The 20,370-nt window shown below is 37.8% G+C and overlaps 1 protein-coding gene, 1 long non-coding RNA gene and 2 other non-coding genes across 5 annotated transcripts; 2 read left to right on the plus strand and 2 right to left on the minus strand.

Moving 5' to 3' along the window:
• Window positions 1–2,878: 2,878 nt before the first annotated feature.
• Window positions 2,879–6,089, plus strand: LOC112042354 (uncharacterized). The gene is made up of 2 exons (XR_002886491.2): window positions 2,879–5,014; window positions 5,189–6,089. It is a non-coding gene; the product is annotated as an uncharacterized LOC112042354 (long non-coding RNA).
• On the minus strand, window positions 4,850–4,956 carry LOC112042357 (U6 spliceosomal RNA). Its single transcript, XR_002886492.1, has one exon. It is a non-coding gene; the product is annotated as a U6 spliceosomal RNA (small nuclear RNA).
• A 3,833-nt stretch (window positions 6,090–9,922) lies between the features above and the next one.
• LOC112042358 (U6 spliceosomal RNA) lies at window positions 9,923–10,030 on the plus strand. The gene has a single exon (XR_002886493.1). It is a non-coding gene; the product is annotated as a U6 spliceosomal RNA (small nuclear RNA).
• Window positions 10,031–12,147: 2,117 nt separating this feature from the next.
• On the minus strand, window positions 12,148–15,037 carry LOC106174800 (uncharacterized). 2 transcript variants are annotated; one of them, XM_013556491.3, is made up of 2 exons: window positions 14,878–15,037; window positions 12,148–13,810 (listed from the first exon to the last, which is right to left on the minus strand). In XM_013556491.3, exon 2 carries the CDS (start codon window positions 13,755–13,757, stop codon window positions 12,645–12,647), a length of 1,113 nt encoding a protein of 370 aa, XP_013411945.2. In that variant the 5' UTR covers window positions 13,758–13,810; window positions 14,878–15,037; the 3' UTR covers window positions 12,148–12,644. The 2 variants fall into 2 exon arrangements, with proteins under 2 accessions (XP_013411945.2, XP_086852131.1); XM_086996005.1 differs by lacking the exon at window positions 14,878–15,037 and adding an exon at window positions 14,632–14,782.
• Between the last annotated feature and the right edge of the window lie 5,333 nt (window positions 15,038–20,370).

A 20,370-nucleotide genomic window follows, 5' to 3' on the forward strand; every position in this document is an offset into this window, starting at 1 on the left:
TGTTTGGGATGACGCAAAGTTTATTTTTACTAAAACCGCAGCTTACTGAAATTGCAACGTCACAGAGAAAATTGGGATGGCATGCTAGATTTTATCTTTACAGGTGACGCAGGTGATGTTTCTGATGACGGAGAGTTTATTTTTACTAAAACCGCAGCTTATTGAAATTGGAACGTCACAGAGAAGATTGGGATGGCACAGTATCTAATATGCCATCTCAATCTTCGCTGTGACGTTCCAATTTTGGACAGCTGCGTCATGAGCTCATTTTCAGTCCATATTTTGCTGATGACGCAGCTTATTGAAATTGGAGCGTCACAGAAAAGATTGGGTTGGAATACTAGATTTATTTTTAGAGGTCATGCACTTCACTGAAATTACAGCGTCACAGATATTTGGATTACGCATTTACTAAAACCGAAGCTTATTGAAATTGGAACGTCACAGAGAAGATTTGGATGACATACGAGATTTAATTTTACAGATGACGCACTTTACTCAAATTAAAGCGTCACAGAGAAGATTGGTATGACAGAGAATCTAATATGCCATCTCAATCTTCTCTGTGACGTTCCAATTATATAAAGCTGCGTCATCAGCTCATTTTCAGCCCATTTTTTGCTGATGAGGCAGCTTATTGAAATTGGAACGCCACAGAGAAGATTGGTATGACACAGAATCTAATATGCAATCTCAATCTTCTCTGTGACGTTCCAATTATATAAAGCTGCGTCATCAGCTCATTTTCAGCCCATTTTTTGCTGATGACGCAGCTTATTGAAATTGGAACGTCATAGAGAAAATTGGAATGACATACTAGATTTATTTTTACAGATGACACAGTTTACTCAAATTAAAGCGTCACAGAGATGTTTTGGAAGACGCAGAATTAATTTTTTTTAAACCGCAGCTTATTGAAATTGGAACGTCACAGAGAACATTCGGATGGCACAGAATCTAATATGCCATCTCAATCTTCGCTGTGACATTCCAATTTTAGACAGCTGCGTCATCAGCTCATTTTCAGCCCATTTTTTGCTGATGACGCAGCTTTTTGAAATTGGAACGTCACAGGTAAGATTGGGATGGAATACTATAGATTTATTTTTAGAGGTCACGCACCTTACTGAAATTACAGCGTCACGGATGTTTGGGATGACGCAGATTTATTTTTACTAAGACCACAGCTTACTGAAATTGGAACCTCACAGAGAACGTTGGTATGACACAGAATCTAATATGCAATCTCAATCTTCTCTGTGACGTTCCAATTTTAGACAGCTGCTTCATCAGCTCATTTTCAGCCCATTTTTTTTTTTTTTTTTTTTTTCTGATGACGCAGCTCATTGAAATTGGACCGTCAAAGAGAAGATTGGGATGGCATACTACATTTATTTTTACAGGTGACGCACTATACTGAAATTAAAGCATCGCAGATGTTTGTGATGACTGAGAGTTTACTTTTACTAAAACCGCAGCTTATTGAAATTGGAACGCCACAGAGAACATTAGGATGGCACAGAATCTAATATGCCATCTCAATCTTCTCTGTGAGGTTCCAATTTTAGACAGCTGCGTCATCAGCTCATTTTCAGTCCACTTTTTGCTGATAACGCAGCTTATTGAAATTGGAACGTCACAGAGAAGATTGAGATAGAATACTCAGAATCTAATATGCCATCTCAATCTTCTCTGTGACGTTCCAATTTTAGACAGCTGCCTCAACAGCTCATTTTCAGCCCAATTTTAACTGATGAGGCAGCTTATTGAAATTGGAACGTCACAGAGAAGATTGGGATGACAAACTAGATTTCCTTTTACAGATGACGCACTTCATTGAAATTAAAGCGTCACAGAGATGTTTGGGGTCAGCACTAGATCATATACGGCAGCGGGACGGAAGTGACTAATCCAACATGGCGGTCCCTAGCGACGAGATGCTAAGGCTGATAGTCGAATGTTGTAGTGCCGATCAAAACACAGTTCAATTGTTTTTTTTTTAAATCGTGTAATAACTAGGAATATAGCATATAATTTTTATTTACTTTTTAATTTATCTTTTTATTTTTTAATTGTATTATACCTGGGATTTTGTAAACTTTGCGATTTGAATAAAGTAGATGAGTTCCACCTCCTGCTAGAGTGCAAAGCATATGATTCAATACGTGATCCCTTCAGAGGGCAGCTGTCAGAGTTCCTACCCCTAGGCGACTTCAGCTTTAATGAACTGTATAATTTTCTTATGGGTGCTCAAGACTTAAATATTCTTAGAATGGTTATGCGTTTTGTAAATAGATGCTTCCAACAAAGGGAACAAACCCTCTCTTATCGCCTGTAGATTATCATTACACATTTTATATATATCACTTTATAAACTCATTTATTAGTATTATTATACATTTATCTAATTGGGTCTAAATGCGTTTCCACGTCCTGCAAATTTACGTATCTGTAGCTGGAGTTGTCTGTTTTACCTCTATGATTGTACTTTGGCCCATTTTTAAACACGTATTCATCTATATCGCATCAAAATCATGTATATTTATTCATTTACTTGTTTGTACTCTGCTATAGTTAGATGTAGGCCTACTGTCTTTGATTGTACGTTATTTGTGAAGGTGTATCAATAAAGAATCCCTAGGGATATAGCATACATGTATATTTTCCTAGATATTTTGCTGTAAAACTACATCCTATAAATGTCTCGGCGGCGCCACTCGGAACTACTCGGATGTCTCCGCACTCGACAATAAGTATGGTTAGTATGGAGCTTGCGGAATGAGCCGAGGATTGCCGATTGCGGCGGCGCTGGGGGCCGCCATGTTGGATTAGTCACTTCCGTCCCGCTGCCGTATATGATCTAGTGCTGACCAGATGTTTGGGATGACGCAAAGTTTATTTTTACTAAAACCGCAGCTTACTGAAATTGCAACGTCACAGAGAAAATTGGGATGGCATGCTAGATTTAATCTTTACAGGTGACGCAGGTGATGTTTCTGATGACGGAGAGTTTATTTTTACTAAAACCGCAGCTTATTGAAATTGGAACCTCACAGAGAACATTGGTATGACACAGAATCTAATATGCCATCTCAATCTTCTCTGTGACGTTCTAATTTTAGACAGCTGCTTCATCAGCTCATTTTCAGCCCATTTTTTTGCTGATGACGCAGCTTATTGAAATTGGAACGTCACAGAGAAGATTGGGATGGCACAGTATGTAATATGCCATCTCAATCTTCGCTGTGACGTTCCAATTTTGGACAGCTGCGTCATGAGCTCATTTTCAGTCCATATTTTGCTGATGACGCAGCTTATTGAAATTGGAACGTCACAGAAAAGATTGGGTTGGAATATTAGATTTATTTTTAGAGGTCATGCACTTCACTGAAATTACAGCGTCACAGATGTTTAGGATGACGCATTTACTAAAACCGAAGCTTATTGAAATTGGAACGTCACAGAGAAGATTGGGATGACACACTAGATTTAATTTTACAGATGACGCACTTTACTCAAATTAAAGCGTCACAGAGAAGATTGGGATGACATTTTTCATTATTCATTGTTCATTTTCACTGATGACGGAACTCACTGAAATTGGAACGTCGCAGAGAAGTTTGGAATGACGCAGAGTTTATTTTTACTAAAACCGCAGCTTATTGATATTGGAACGTCACAGAGAGGATTGGGATGACATTTTTCATTATTCATTGTTGATTTTCACTGATGACGGAACTCAATGAAATTGGAATGTCGCAGAGAAGTTTGGGATAACAAAGAGCTGGGTTTTTTTTTTTTTTTTTTTTTTTACTGAAGACACGGCTTTCTAAAATCCGAAGGTTAAAGAGAAGATTGGGATGATGCAGCGTTAAATTTAAGTAAAACGCAGTTTATTGAAATTGGAATTTCACGGACAAGATGGGGACGACACAGAGCTCAGAGTTTATTAATTAATACTGTAGACGCAATTTGTTGAAATTGGAACGTCACAGAGAAGACTGACGGGATGACGAAGAATTAATTTTCACTGATGAAACCGCTCATAGAAATCAGGGCAGAACGTCACAGAAAAGATTGTGATAAGAGCTCATTTTTACTGAAACCGCAACTTACTAAAACTAGAACGTCACAGAGAAGATCGGGATGTCCCAGAGTTCAGAGTTTATTTACTAATACCCAAGACGCAGTTTGATGAAATTGGAAGGTTACATGGAAAGTTGGGATGACGAAAAATTCATTTTATACAGATGACGCCGTTCTGAAATCGGAACGTCACAGAAAAGATTGTGATAAGAGAGAGCTCGTTTTTACTGAAGACGCAAGTTTCTGAAATTTGAATGTTAAAGAGAAGATTGGGATGATGCAGCGTTAAATCTTACTAAAACGCAGAGTTCTAAAACGCAGAGTTCACTTTTACTAAAACCGTAGCTCATTAAAATTGGAATGTCACAGAGAAGATTGGGATGACACAGAGCGTCCTGAGTTAATTTTGATATCAGAACGAAGCAGAAAAGATACAAGTGGTGCGTTATGTAAGTGATGCGTTATGAAAACATTGCAAACAAGGAAAGAGTACTAGTGGAACAACCACTGGCATTAAGGTGGATCATGCGACATATGAAATCACAGAAAGTAAATAACATTGAATTTCTGAAAAAAATATTTAATGAAATACCAACTTTGCATAAAATTATGTAATACATCAACTAGCTTAACATTCGGATGTCCTGGGCGAAAATGAAAATAAAGAGTAATTTTGGACATTTTAAAGGCATTTAGAGCTCATTTTCAGGGGTATATGTCAAATATACGATACAAATATTAATTTCCATTTTCTCAAAAATAAAAAAATATGGAACGCTTCACGAATTTGCGTGTCATCCTTGCGCAGGGGCCATGCTAATCTTCTCTGTATCGTTCCAATTTTAGTATATGTCCCACCGAAGTGAGGACATGTGGCTGAAAGCAATCCGCTCAATATATTGGACGTAAATCCAATATGGCGGCTCAGGTAAGTTATGCGCTCAAAAACATATTTTGGCTAATTCTTTCACTCATATTTCTGGTAAAGCTTTGCAATAGTCCACACTAATCCCTGGCTGTATTATGTAACGATTTTAATCATTAACTTGACCTAATTTATTAAAAAACAAAGTGATTCATTTTACCTATTTTATCCTTACAGAGCCTCCTAGCCTACAAATTGTATTCAACTGCACACCTTTAATTGGCGCATGCGTGCTGCCATCTGGCGGGGGTCACGTGACAATAACAAACCATGTTGGTAACAAAGAACTTTCGGACAAAGCCGTCGTAACGCATCAATTTGCAAAAAGATGCACTGCTTCTTGGCAAGGTCACTTGCAAAGTCCACACTAGGATTGCATTGACGGTGCTCTGCCTTGTATATATCGTATGAAGGACAAGATTTATTGATAAAAGATCTACATACCTTAAGTAAGAAGTAGGTCAATTGGTTCACACCGTGTGACCCGGCAGATTACAACAAAGACAATACCAAAATGGAGAAACGATGAGGGTACAACAATGGTCAAGTTTTGGGCAAGGCAATCGATCGCATACATCAAGTTGCCCTTTACCAAGTCGTATATAAGGCAACCATTGCTGTAATGAGCCTAAGAATTAGCTGAAATTACACACTGTATCAATACGAGGTAGCCTTAACACTAACGTACATGTACACATTCACAGGAATTCACCATTTCGACTTGAGAGCTCAGGACCATGAGATGCATTTGGATGGCCGTTGCGGTAACAGATCATTACAGTGTACATAAACAGGCATCATCACAAGGAAGATCAAAGGATGCAGAACGCTACAAATTCCTACAATGTATAAACATTTAAAGACAAGACAGATCAAGACAGTGTATTCGACCCTATAGACTTGGAGGGCACCCAGTAGCCTTAGCTGCTACTCGTAAGAAGTCCGCCTAAAAAAGAGAGAGAGAGAGACCAGTGGTATATCAGTAACTTACATCAGTTGGATATAAAAGTTTTGACTCACAATTATCATTAATCAGGATAAAATGATGGAGATATCAATAAATCTTTTAAATATTTGACATAGATATCAACAGATCTTTATGAAATTTACAAAATTTCAGGTTGTCGCACTCTCCAAGGAGTAATAAAATAGGAGCTAAAAATAAATAAATAAATAGGTCCATCCCCTTGTCTGCCTAACTGCCCAAAGCCGCCAGCCACTGGATTATTTATTTACTTTATATCATTCAGTCAGTAGGGCGAGTCTGTGAAATGATAAGGCAATCCAATAAACACGTACACCTCCAAAACCCTAAACAGCCTGAAGGCTACACAGACGTCATTATCTCACCTCGCCATTAATTAAACCTCGCGGTCTAGTTATCAGCCAAACGGGACGGACTGTCCGACACCACTAAAAATGCTCGCCCTCTCGCTTAAAAAAAAAAATAGAAAAAAGACTGCTTGTGGTGTAGATAACTACATTGTAGTACTGCTATGGAGGTCCTCTTCCATCATCAAAAACAGTAAAACGCCGATGAACTTCAGAATAGACGCAAAGATAAATGCTACTAACTTCATATAATGTCAGCTATCAGGCAACAAAACAAACTGAAGACAAATATATAACCATGGTCATTCTAAGCTACTGATAAATGAAACGCAAAAATAAAATCAACGTGATAACCTCTAAACATAAACGATAAACGTAAAGATAAAACAACTATAAGTATGAACATTCTAAACTACAGAACAAAAAGTTAAAAGAACAATTGTATTGTAACCTTTTTTTTTTTAAATATTGAGCTACCGTGCAATAAAGGGAAAGTAAGTATAGCCAGCACTGAACTCTAAGCTACTGGACAATAAAATTGTAAAATAAAAAACAGCAAACATTAAACTCTAAGCTACTGAACAATATAATTGCAAAATAAAAACAAGCGTTGAACTCCAAGCTACTAAACAATAAAATTGTTTAAAAAAAACAAACACTGAACATACTAAGCTAACGCATATTTAACCTAGAAAATAATAAACGGCTCAAGTAACTTTGAATTACGTGAACTGCTGAAAAATAAAAACGCAACTAAGAACTGCGAATAGCCTACTAACTTTGAACATCAAACGTTAAGTAAGATAAACACTACCGAGGCATTATGACCAAATTCACAATGTTACAAACTGCCGAATGTTAATCTTGCAAGTAAATCTACTTACCTTGGACCGCTTATTTAAAAATCAACTGAAAATAAATTTTAAAAAATTAAATATACGACTTAAACTTATTCAATAGACAATGACAGTGCCAAACAGGCTTTCTGAAGTTTTCTTCAGGACTAGTGAGAGATCGATAGCACTGCACGACTTGGCTGTGAGTACTACTCACTAGATGTGAATACCAGCTATATAGGGCACTGTCCTTGAGGTTTGGGTTGCGAGTAGGTCACCAATATGTGGCATTATACCTTGACGACAGTTCGTATCCACCTTGGACGAATAAAAGTTATAAAACATTTTATTTGTCCAAGTAGCCTATCCTCCTTCCTCTCGAGACCTCAGAAAGCGAGTTTGAAACCGTCAACATCTAATGAACATGGTATAGCCCTAAATCTTCTTTGGGTTTCGTTTTTGTCACTTCTCAGGTATTGCCACTGTCTCTAGTAGGCCTACGCCTCTATTACACGGGTCCTGCGTACGGTAGACCTTTATAATATAAATTATTTCTTTTTTAAGTCAGAACACGACAAATAATAGACAGCATTCCACCCAAAAATCCTAAACTTCTAGCACCGCATAGCCGCCCACCTATATGGTACCTATATGGTATCAATTTTTTAATATTTGTGATAACATGTCACTACCACTACTATTTAGCAGACCATATCCTCAAAAAAAAATTTTTTTTTTAAACTAGCTTCTTAATAATTAAATAAGTTTTTTATAAGAACTGATTTACTAGTTATAAAGCGGGGAATAAACAAAATAGGCCTACTTGAAGCATGAATGACTGGTAGGCCCCCTATAAGTAGGCCTAATCAGTATCCATGTAAATCCTGAAAATTTCTGCAAAATAACTTGAAATGTCGTGGTGCGCTTCATTCAACAAAACAGGTGTTGTGTCATACATTTATCTCACCTTCGAAAAGTCTCGAAAACTTGAAGCTTTGGTCGAAATAGTAGGCACTTGCTGCAGAGACGGAGGATACACACGTTGCTCTCCGCACTTTTGTAGTGCGACGCTGGTGAAGACAACTGTTCACTGAAATTGACAAATCACAGATCAGGTCCAGTACTGCGCGGGATCGCATTTCTACTATTTGACCTTTTTACCTTAGTTTGAGCGCGAGGTGGAGGGGGGGGGGGGGGGGGTGCGGGGGAGCTATATTTACCCAGTTCGTTTACCTAACAATTTGGTATTAGTAACATCGACAATTAATGGCAGATACCTACCCTCTACCAGGGCGACAGATTGATATTCCACAGATATTCACTGATATGTCTATACATAAATAGACAGTCATTTTGTCTCTCAGTCGATTCAGCAAAAATGTCCACAATAATAACTGCGACCGAAGGTATCGCACTTTACGCTCCTAGATGTCAATTGCACGTAAAATGACGCACTATCGATAGTAAAGCGGGGAAATCACACACGTACAAAATGTAGGCCTAGGGTGCTTCCATATGATCACCACATCACCTACATGTAATGTTCAATTATTTGCTGATGAGGGTGGGATAACACCAAAAGCGAAAGTTTGTATCTTTTCTTTTTTCATTTGTTTCATTTGTATCATTCAAAATAAAACAGTGCCTGTGAATGATTTCAAGTGCAAATGACCTTTTCGCGCGTCACTGCAAGCGGGAGTAAACAAGCGGTGTGAATTACCTGCACCAATCAACGCCAGGCAGCATCAATTTAATTAGCCGAATCAGACCGTGACACAGGAAACAAATGATACTTAACATTTAAGAAAATCCTCTAAGAACTTATGTAAATGGTGTGGCATCGAGTGAGTTTTAAACAGAATAACGTTGGCAGCAATTAATATAATAGTTTTGATGCATTTTTTTTCTACTAACATTTCAATATTTTATCAAAAGCGATCACCAGCCAACCATACAGCCTACTATATAGAGAGTTCCTTAACAGTAAAGAATATGACATGTGCTCATTTACACCTTCAGTTGGTCAGTCTTCACTCTTGTAGGCCCTACACGATGAACTTGTTGTTGTTCGGAATGTTGAAATTAAAGCCGAGAATTGAGGTGGCAGAGAAGACATTTATCCGATCACTGAAAGAAACATAGTTGACACGGTTCTCTATTAGAATATTGACTATAAATGTTTACAACATAAATATGAAGCAATCTCAAGTTATATACATGTAAGTGGTCATACGGTGTGGAGCGACTTACTTTTCGCTTCAAGGTTCGCTCCGTGCTTTAAACATGATACATCAGCAGGAGTTACGCCCAAGAAATCTGTTTTTAGTTCCCTGTCGATTACCTCGCTCAGGGTCACTGCACCTCTTGTCAATTTAAGGCATGAGGACCACTTCGTCTGCTGTGTAGGTGCACTTTGTTATTGTCACGCATTCACCGCCAGATGGCGGCACGCACGCGACAAGCTTGTGGGCTGCGTTTCGTCTACGAAGTTTCGGAGGCACTGGATAAAATAGTTGGGTGAAAAGGAATATTTCTAATGAATTACATAATATGGTTAGGTTATACTTTAATCATCTAAACGTTACACAGACAGTTATTTTGTAGCCTGGGCTGCATAATTATGTAACTAGCTTAATAAGCGAAAATAAAAAACGTCAAAAGTACGATTTTGAAAAAATTACTCATCTCGGCCGCCATCTCTATTTTTACAACTAGATATAAGCAGAAAGAAAACGCCACTGTTGTCTTCACTACGGTGAGACATATATTAAAATTGGAACGATACAGAGAAGATTAGCATGGCCCCTGGCGCAAGGATGACACGCACATTCGTGAAGCGTTCCATATTTTTTTTTATTTTTGAGATTTTTTTTTTTTTTTTTTTAGAAGAAAATTTGACTTTCCGTTTTCCAAATTTTAGTTATACCCCTGAATATAGCCTATTATTCTTTCAAAAAAAAAAGGATCTTTAAACCTGGCATGTTCAGAAGGACTTAAACGTTTCACAAAATAATATGTAAATTTACATTTTATAAATCGTTTCTAGGTAAAATATAAACTCTTAGATTCGCACAGCCTCAGTCAGTAAAATCCTTACTACTTGCTCCATTCTTACTTTTTTGCCTTTTTTAATTAGTTGATAGCGTAATCGATTTTTTTAAATATGCTATGCTGAAAAATGATTAATGTTGCTCTTTGGGTCATGTCTGGCACAACTTCAGCCTTAAAAAGCCATACTTTGGGGCCCGTTCTAATCATCCCATCGTTGTTCTAATCTTACTGTTATCCTTGATTTCAACAAAACTATAATAAATAAACAACGCAATTAATTATACACATTCTGGACTAACGAATAATAAAACATTAAGATGAAAAAGAATCATTTATAAAAAGTTTAGTTATTACTGGTAGGCTACATTTAGCAAATCAATCGTGTGTTAAAATCGGCACTGACTGCATTGAGAAGTGAAGTGCGTAATCATACTGGTTTGGAAATTAACCTACGTATATGAATATAAACTTACCTCGTCAACACTTCAATGGTGTAGTTGTCTACAGAAATGCCCCAAATGCTTCATTTAAACCGCTTAGCAGCCAAGACCTGTGCATCATGAAGATCCACAAGACAGCTGCCCTTACAAAAAGTCCTATAGGATCCTATAGAAAATTGGCCCAATTTCCTATACGAACCCATAGGATCCTATAGGACTTCTCCGTCAGGGAGGGCACTCACCGTCTTCAGAAAGCTCAGATCCACGGCCAGACATTCAAACATATTGTGGCAAGAGAGCCCGCCAAATCTACGCCCCATTACAACTAGAATCCGGCGGGTGAGTTCTAAACTAAACATAGCAACATTGACGGAATAGCCACTGGAAAACCCTGCGAATTCTGTGCCTCTGCTGCCTCAAGCGGTCATCAGCTATGGAATGTCAGAGCACTACCTAGAGAGGATTTAACACTACACGACTCATGCCTCAAATGTGTTGCGCACTTTGGACCTAGCATACAATGATACAAGCCCGCTTCGTTTTATGATATGTCCCAGCCGGTCACTATAGTTAGCGCATTGCACCTGTTGCAGTAACTTTCCACTCCTCGAATAAGTTATCTCGAGAAAATAAGCAATTACTAGAATTAGGTGTCCGTATTAACTTGATGTGAATCATTGTACAAAGTATGATGTAATGTCCTTCCGAAAGTACGTCATTTATTAGATAATGAAAGTAATGAATAAAATAAATAAGTAAGCAATTTAGAATATGGGTTACTAAGACTCATACAGTCCATGTGCAAGGAGAAAATTGAAAATTCAAAAAGATTTTTTTAAAGATTTATTTTTCTGCGCGTCATTTTCATAGCAAAACAGTTGTGGGTATCGTCTCCAGGTAGCGCCCGCCGATAGCAATTGTGCTAGTTTGAGCCATTGCTTCTCTACCACATCTGTAACTTTGTTCTCACCAATGTGAATAAGATGAATGCGTTCTCTCCCACAGAAATCCGTTGTGTGATTATCGAATGTAGAAAAGTGTTACCTTTTCTAGCGTAACTATCCAAGGAAATGTAATTTATGACTCATCCAGCTGTGATGTTCAAAGGGCAAATATTAAAACTCAAACTGGACACACTCATGTAGATCTGCTAGATATTATGCAGAGAATACGATGTTTCGTCATTTATGACAAGATAAAAAAAAAAGCAATGACATGCGCAGGGTATTTGTCACGGGAGGATATTATCGCCATTTGCGTTGACACATTTGACATCATCTGGATATGTTGATGATAACTGAAACCCTTTCTGTTCTCCTCCAGCTCCTCGCAGGCAAATCAGAGCAAGAAGATTAAAAAAAGAAAAGTTGACAGATGATATATATATTTTTTTTTTTTTTTTTTTTTTTTGTGATTTCGTCCACTTTACTATATGCCTTCTACATCATTATGCAAGTTAAAATTAACCATATGGAAGGAAATCTGAATGATTTTATTGGATTTTAGCGGTATATTTAGGAGATCATGACTGCACAATCGTGTCAAAACATGGATAAAAGATAATACGCCAATGATACATTATCATTCACAATTATTAATTTCTTTATTTCACTATTTGAAGTTTTTGAAATCTGGCACGTAGTCTGTGCTTTATTGAGGGACAAAAAGTCTCGTATTTCTGAATAAGTTTGAACTTCTGCCATCTATCGCTTTGTAGTTGTAGTCTTGACAGCTGACGATATATAGCAGATGGAACTTAACTTAGGCCAAATTAAAACAGCAGCAGGAATACTAATTTCGACATAATGGTATAAAAATTAATTATAAAACTAGTTAAAAAACGTGCCCCATGTAACCACGAAAGCCCCTTGTGTTTTTTGTTTATCTTTATTTTTTTCTTATACTTCTTCTTTCTTTCTTTATTCATTTATTTTTGCAAACGAACAAAAATATTTTGCCACTTTTGATTACGTTTCAAGGCAGGTGCAATGTGTGCGCCAGATTGGGGTCCAGAGAGACTTTCTTCAGACAGTTAATTAGAGAATATCGAATCAATTGCGACACGCCCCTCTTTGACCTCAACACGCCTCTCATTGTCATTCTCCTGTACATGTACGGGAACAATCTGTTGTTCAGCACCAATATTTCAGTTTTGTTTAAATTCCTGAGCAAATCTCGGTTTTCTGAAATCACGTCTTCAACCTGAAACTGCAGCCACGTTTTAGCACCACTGAAGCCGTAATGTTGGGTTCGGTTCTCCCTCAAAAGTCTTTCAAACACCGGCACCGCTAGCCCCCCGCCGATCTCGATCCATTGAAACGGGTCTCCTCGATGGGGGGTCTTGAACTTCTCGTCCAGTTTCTCGAGCAAACGAGATTTCCATTCACGCGAGAAGGTCGTATTGGCGCGGATAGGTCCAATATTACTAAAATGGAGGACGCCGTCTCGTGCACTGGGTCCAACAATGTCATAATCTGAGAGAATGTTGTAAAGTTCTTTCATACTTTCAAAACTGATCGTGTCAGCGTCATGGTACACTCCCCCATAAAGGTGAAGCACCGCCATTCTAAAATAATCTGATTTATGGTTACTTGTAAGGTACTTATATGCCGGGTGCACCCATCCCACGGTACTAATGAACTCCGTGTCGTTAAGGACACGGATGTCGAAGTCGCCATAGTTGTGACACACGGCAGTCAATATACAAAGTTCTATGTAGGCAGACTTAGGAGGACCATCCCAGTAGATCCACAGAATAGGTTTACCGTCTATCTCGTAGGCTTGCGTTTTAGCATTAAAGTCAGTCCTGTATCTGCGAACGGCTGTCGTGTTATAAGGGAGACGCTTCAACAAACGCTCCACATTCCTTTCAAGGGTAAGCAAGTCCCATTTCATAGGCTCGTTCTTTCCCAATATCTTGTCTGCGCTGTGGGTGTCGTCTGCTCCAGGTCCGCGCCTGTACACGAACTCTGCATTCGGACTATACAAGTGGGTGATCACAATGTTGACTATACTAACGGCGGCGACACCCAATGTAAGGCATAATACAAAGGTCCTAAACCGCAACAGGCGGAGTTTTCTCAACATATCCAATCATGAACGACAGCCCTGTCTTGCACTGTCTTCTTTGATCCTGAAATCTTAAGAGGAAGGAATTGTTTAGCATTTGAAATAAAAGAGATTGGAGGTGTTTTTTTTTTTTTAACTTATGTGACATGATATTTTTAAGTTTTGTTTGAAGTTCACCATTTCGCTATTTTTGACACAATTAGACAATGTCAAACCTATTTGTCTGAGATAAATTTACATTTCAGTGCACACACACACACACACACACACACACACACAAACACACACACAAACACAAAAAAAAACTATACATATAGGCTACCCTCTACCAGAGCGAGTGATAGATTTTTTACAGATATTCACAGATATGTCTCTAGCTAGATAGATGGTCATTTAGGGCTCAACTGACCATCTATCTAGCTAGAGACATATCTGTGAATATCTGTAAAAAATCTATCACTCACCCTAGTAGAGGGTACATATAAGCCTACATTGGCCATCAAAGCAGAATAAGTTTGTATATAAATCGGGCTATGTTTGTACATCTAGTCAAACTGTTCAGACTCATCACAGCTAATTTCAATAAGTTTCAAACAAACCACCATACAATGTCACACCATCGTCAAAAATATCACAGCACCACCCTGCAATATCACAGCACCACCCTGTAATATCATATCACTACCCTGTAATATCACAGCACCACCCTTTAACATCAAGTAGCACCACCCTGCAATATCACATCACCACCCTGCAATATCACAGCACCACCCTGTAATGTTCATGAAATTGTATTGTTACATTTTTTGTTACCACCAACAGTATCACCTATTGATATCACAGAATCGCTCTCTGGTGAAACTATAGTGTTAATTGCTGCTCAGTCTCTTACCTCAAGCTGTGATCATTAGATGTTGAAGGTTATACACGTACACCCTGCCTGCCTGTCTAGTCCAAGGCCATGTTTGCGGATGCATACAAATGCCAGCAACCCTACCTCACTCGGATGACCCCCATTTGCTTTCACAGCCCCCTCCCAGCACCCCATCCTCACCCCTGCAAAGTAAATTGATTGTTCCTGATTCATAATTTAGATGCATTGTCTGATTCGTGGGTGTTCAATTAATGAATTTCCTACCGTAATGATTGTACTTTATAATTGTAGGTCATGCCTCCTTCAGTTGCTTCAGCGTATCGCCATATGAACACTTCACTCAGTTAAGGCGAACTGTATTGTAAAAGGAGGTCTCCAAGAAACTAGGTCACTACTGTGATATATGTACAATGCACCTGTCAGGTTCACCTGTAGTCTCCACATAACAGCCTCGCTCTCGTAGACAGTAAAAATACTGGCGACACTAGCACTGTTGTGTTTTATGTATTTTCGTATGACGTTCAATTAAGACGAGTCTTTTGATTGATAAAATTTGTATGCTTTCAGGTGTCGTTTATTTCTGTATTTATCTGTTCATTTATATATTATATTTGCATACTTTATCTTGGGAACGCGTGAATCGTCGAAATTCAAAGGAAGAAAAATGTTTTGATCTTTAGATCATTTAGTTTATTAAACTGTTCAGCCAGCAGCGTCTCTAACACAATGCTACTTCTCTCAACTCAACTGTCTTTTCACCACCTCGTGTTCTTATTAAATGTTTTTTAATGTTTTCTTTTATAGGTGGTTTGTCTTTTTTATCATAAAAAACGAGATAAATGCCAGTGCTAACAGAGAGAGAGAGAGAGAGAGAGAATTATCTGAGCCAAATACTCATTGAAATTCGGGTTTGCTTGTATGTCGTTATTTTACTCAAATGCCTAGCATCTATTCTGTCTACTACGCCCTTTTTTGTATCATAATCCTCAGGCGCAAATGTATTCTAGATTTCGTTTTTTTTTTCACACCTTCGGTGTTAATAAATCATTAAAGGCACTTCTTTTTTAAATTCTAAATTCACTTACGTTTCAGAGATAAAAACTATATTTCTATATGGATGTCAAAGCTCTCTCTCTCTCTCTCTCTCTCTCGTTGTATATACACATATATAGGTGAAATCGACTTTGTGTGTATGCCGTTCTTTTCTACGCACAAATCTACAGGTCAGCCTAATGGAACATTTGACATTTACTTCAATCTCGTCCTCTCCCTAAGGGGAAAAAGAACAACTAAATAAATGGTCGGATATTGGAGATAAAGTTTCTTTAATCGGCCCATAGTCGGTTTATTAAACTGTTCTGTTCAGCCGCTCCGGTGATTCTGCTGCAAGCTGACGGATCTTTGTGGTTCTGTAGTAACATTAAGAAGTCTTAAAAAACCCATGTAACAACGGACTGATACCAGCTATATCTATAATATATTCCTATTGTTGTAATGTTTGAAAAGCGTCTATTTTTTCTACTTTTTGTGGTGGCTTCAACATGCGGCCGCATTTACTATTGATATAGGTAAGTGATTTATTGTACATTTTCTTTCATATTAATGATCATTTTATTTCTATTCAGAAAAGCGATTGGAACCCAACGAAGTGCTATTTGTTTGGTGTTGTAACTGCCAATTCTTTAGCAGACAAATATACAAATGATTTTCTCGTAATTCAAAGCGCATACAGACATAATGGTGATATTAATAATAAGCGTAATTATAAAATGGATATTTTTTTTACATTTTGTAGATACCATTTGGTATATTGTCAGATTTAGTGATCAAACCAATAACTGCTTTTATTGCAGTGGCCTGGGACCTAGACTAAATTTGTAGACCAAACTATATTGTCCTTTTCAGCGCAAGATGAATTAGTTGTAGTTCAAAGAAATGAAATACTGCGCCCGGCCATCTTATAACCGGAGAGACAGCTAACGTTTCAGACAAACACTTTCGTTATTTAAAGGGATGACAACTGTTCATTTTGGCCAAAAATTGATTTTCCTGAATAAACGAATATTTCTCCATACTTACCGATGGTTAATAAATCCGTTCCGAGATTCAAAGCAAGTCCCTGTTTTCTTTTTCTAAAAAGTTAGTCTTTTTTGTAATAATCTCTTATGAGATTTTAACAGAGGGTAGCCATCCGTTGAGGTCACATGGTTCGGTGGCAAGCACAGATTCCAGAATAATTTCGAAAAACCCCGTTTTGGTAGCAGAATAGAATTTTAATTAAAATTATATTTCTATCACTTGTTAACAATGCATTTATTCATGTATATATTAATTCATTCGAAGAGTTGTTATCCCTTTAAGTAGACTGCTAAGAATTTATCTTAGATAGAAGTAGACGAAACAAAAAGTTTAGCCCGTTAGGTGGGGTTATAGGTATTTTGTAAGGCCGCCCCTTCGGTTTCTTCGTTCATCTCACGTCTCACGCAATAATGTTCACTTTGCATGCCGCGTTTTAAGTATTTTGTATGTTAATCGATGCTTTCTCGTTGATAATAACATGAATGGAGTCTTGAGTTAGGCAATATTGGCAATGAAATGGCAGTTATCTCGAAAACGAAACCGAGAGAGTTTCCCAAATAATCCCAGGGGTGTCTTTACTGTAATTAATATATCCAGATAGCATTTACACGCACATTAATAACGGCATGGTTGGTTTCGATAGGAAATGGTATAATGTCCCCTCGCATGATTTTTCTTTATCTTGTTGCGGGTTATGATCAGTTTTGACATATATTTACCTGTACTGTTCTATGAGAAGCAGGTACAGGCATTTGCTTCTAATCTATTGAAGGTGATCAGTTTTGTTTATAAATCAAGAAACCAGGCGGTAAATGTGAATTTCTGTAATAAAAGAAGACGGTTTGGCACTGGCAAGTGTGGTATGACATGTCAAAAGCCTTTGAACTCGTGTCGATGTTAAAGTATTGAAATAGTACATTACTTACAGATTCTCTTAATGGTGATAGAAAGAAAGAAAGGCAAATCGAGGACAAAAAAGGGAATGTGTCATTTATGTTGAATTTTCAGTAATAATCCCAATCAAAGCACAAACATTTGAGAAATTCGTGATGAGATGCCTTTCCGTTAGACCCGAAACAAAATTTTTATAAGCAAAATGAAAAATAAATAATAAATAAATAATAAATACAATTAAATAAACAAATAAACTTATTAATTAATTAATAAACTTATTAATTATATCCGTTTTTTACTGTTTAGATTAAATCGTATCAAAAATAAGCCGTCAAGATGATGTACCTGAAACGACACTCCAATGGCCTGGTCACGCGGTACAGCCTTGAAAACCAATACAAGGTCAAAGTATCTGTATACACTTGACACGTGCGTTCAGATTATTCATATTAAAACAATTCATTGTGGCTATAATGATCCACTTATATTTAGTGCATTTAATTACCGCAACTGTGTTTACAAAACGTTTTTGGGTAACCTGTCTTGAATTCGTGAAGACCATCATTAAGTTTATTACTAGTAGACTTTTTAATAATGTGTGTCCGTCAACTTGAATTTGACCTTAAATTTGTTGTTGGTCTATATAACGTGGGCCCCATGGCCAGAAAGGGTGGTGTTTACTTAGATTACTACGTTCAGTGTTATGGAGTCCCTAAAACATCCACTGTAATGATCGCCGTAGGTGAAAATGCCTCTTAAAGGTGGATCTTTTTGTACATGTGTTCTGTGAGCTACGAGTAGATTAACAAACTAGGAGCTCACATGGACCCTGAGTTTCAGAGTTGAATTAAGACATGACGGTGGTCCGACGTTGGCACGGTTGACATCTGATTGCCGATGGCTTTTCGGCGTTGGGTTAACGTTCAGTTGGCCTCCAAGCTTATATGCCGCCTTGCTTCCTGGGAAATTGTATCTACATGTAGTGTCAGCTCCGTATACGTGTACCACCCTGATAAGGCAAGGTATAATGGGCAAAGACGAGATATTGCCAGCACCCCTGCCGAGACCCGCGAAACTCGGGGTGATCGTCAGCTGAAAGAGATCATCTTTACAACAACACAGGGATTCATTATTTTTTAGTGTACTTTGCCATTGACAATAATCTAATTTGTGTTTCTTTACTCGTAAATGTTACTGTTGGTGCGATTTGATGTATCTGATAAACGATATCGTTTCTTATGTGTGTTTAAATGTTTGGAAATTGGACAAGAACTATATCAATCAGAGACGCGGTGGCTTGGTGAAAAATATTGATACGGTGGTGTAAGCGTCCTTTTTAATCAACTAGTGTTCTGATTAACTTTCGAGTCAGTTGTGTTGTACATTTACTCTGTAAGATACGACAAATAATATGCTTCCAAACATAAGTGGCATTAAAACGGACAGCGGGCACCGCGTTGATTTGTTATTGACTTAACGACAATATTTATTATCAGTTAAGTTCAAGTGAGATACACTGCATTCCTTTGAGTTGATCTACGGGTTCTCGGCAGGAGAACGGTTTCTGTTAATGATATGGGCGTGTCAAAGACCACAAAGAACGTTGATTACATATCGGACCTTGTAGACACGTGGTTTGAAATACTAGCTCATTATGCGAACATGTTTATTAATCTAGTGCTCGCATTCACAATGCACAGTTAAGTTTCATTTTCCAGAGGAATATATATATATATATATATATATATATATATATATATATATATATATATATATATATATATATATAACCGGAACATCGAAAAATACTCCGTGACTTAAAGTAAAATGTGATGTCATGGCCATTTTAATGACAAATATAAATCATTTGGGACATTATAAGGTGAAATAAAAGAAATGGACTGAATTCAGTCGGTATATCCGGTAGAACTGGATGAAGCATTTGGGATACATGATGATTTAGTTAGTATATGGGACGAATGTCACCTGTACAAAGTAATTGGGGAAGGACTATAATTCAGATTCCTGTTACACCGGTATAATTTGTATCACTAAGAATACCGCTCGATTTTAACAGAGATTCTGACTCAGGGTGTTACGAGTGTGTGGGACTGAATGTAATACACTTATCCCCACACATACCAGCTTCGAAATATATTGCCTTTCACATCCCATTTTAGCTGAATTGACTGACGCCAATTGGCATTTCTATACCATTCTTTAGCTGTCAATACGTGATGCATGCCGCTGTCATTAGGGGTCCCGTTTTAGTAACCTAGACTGGGTTATTTGGTGGATAAGGGGGACAGAGATGCACGCGCGAGGCCATTAGGAATTGAAAAAAGGTTCAGTCTAACTATCATTCAACTCGATATTCCTCATGCAGCGCTGAGAGTGATCACTCGGAGTTAGACAGATATTATAACGTCACAGCGAGCCCTCTCTCTAGCCCATGTGTGAGGCCATTCTGTTACAAAGATTCATGTTATCGGTGACTGTACTCGATCCACTTCCACATGTGAGAGGTGGTTTTCCGATACATTTTGAAGCCCAGGATGGCGCCTGTCAATTGACCGAATCAATTTGTCTGTCTGTGTTTCGACGAGAGCTACAATGCAGAACTACTCACAGAGGCACATTCCACCACATTGCACACGCCAAAATGAACGATTTTCGTGACTTGCCATGGATGCCAAACTTTGAGTGACAGTATGGTCTGCTATTCCATGACTGACATATAACATATAGTGTCTAGTTAATGAAGTTTCGATTCATTTCCGATTG

Source organism: Lingula anatina, chromosome 9, assembly GCF_051362555.1.
Source record: "Lingula anatina isolate TDL-2025a chromosome 9, LinAna3.0, whole genome shotgun sequence".
Lineage (NCBI taxonomy): Eukaryota > Metazoa > Brachiopoda > Lingulata > Lingulida > Lingulidae > Lingula > Lingula anatina.

Excerpts from the sequence above, each read along its gene's own strand:
- LOC106174800 (XM_013556491.3), bottom strand. The coding sequence starts at position 13,757 with ATGTTGAGAAAACTCCGCCTGTTGCGGTTTAGGACCTTTGTATTATGC.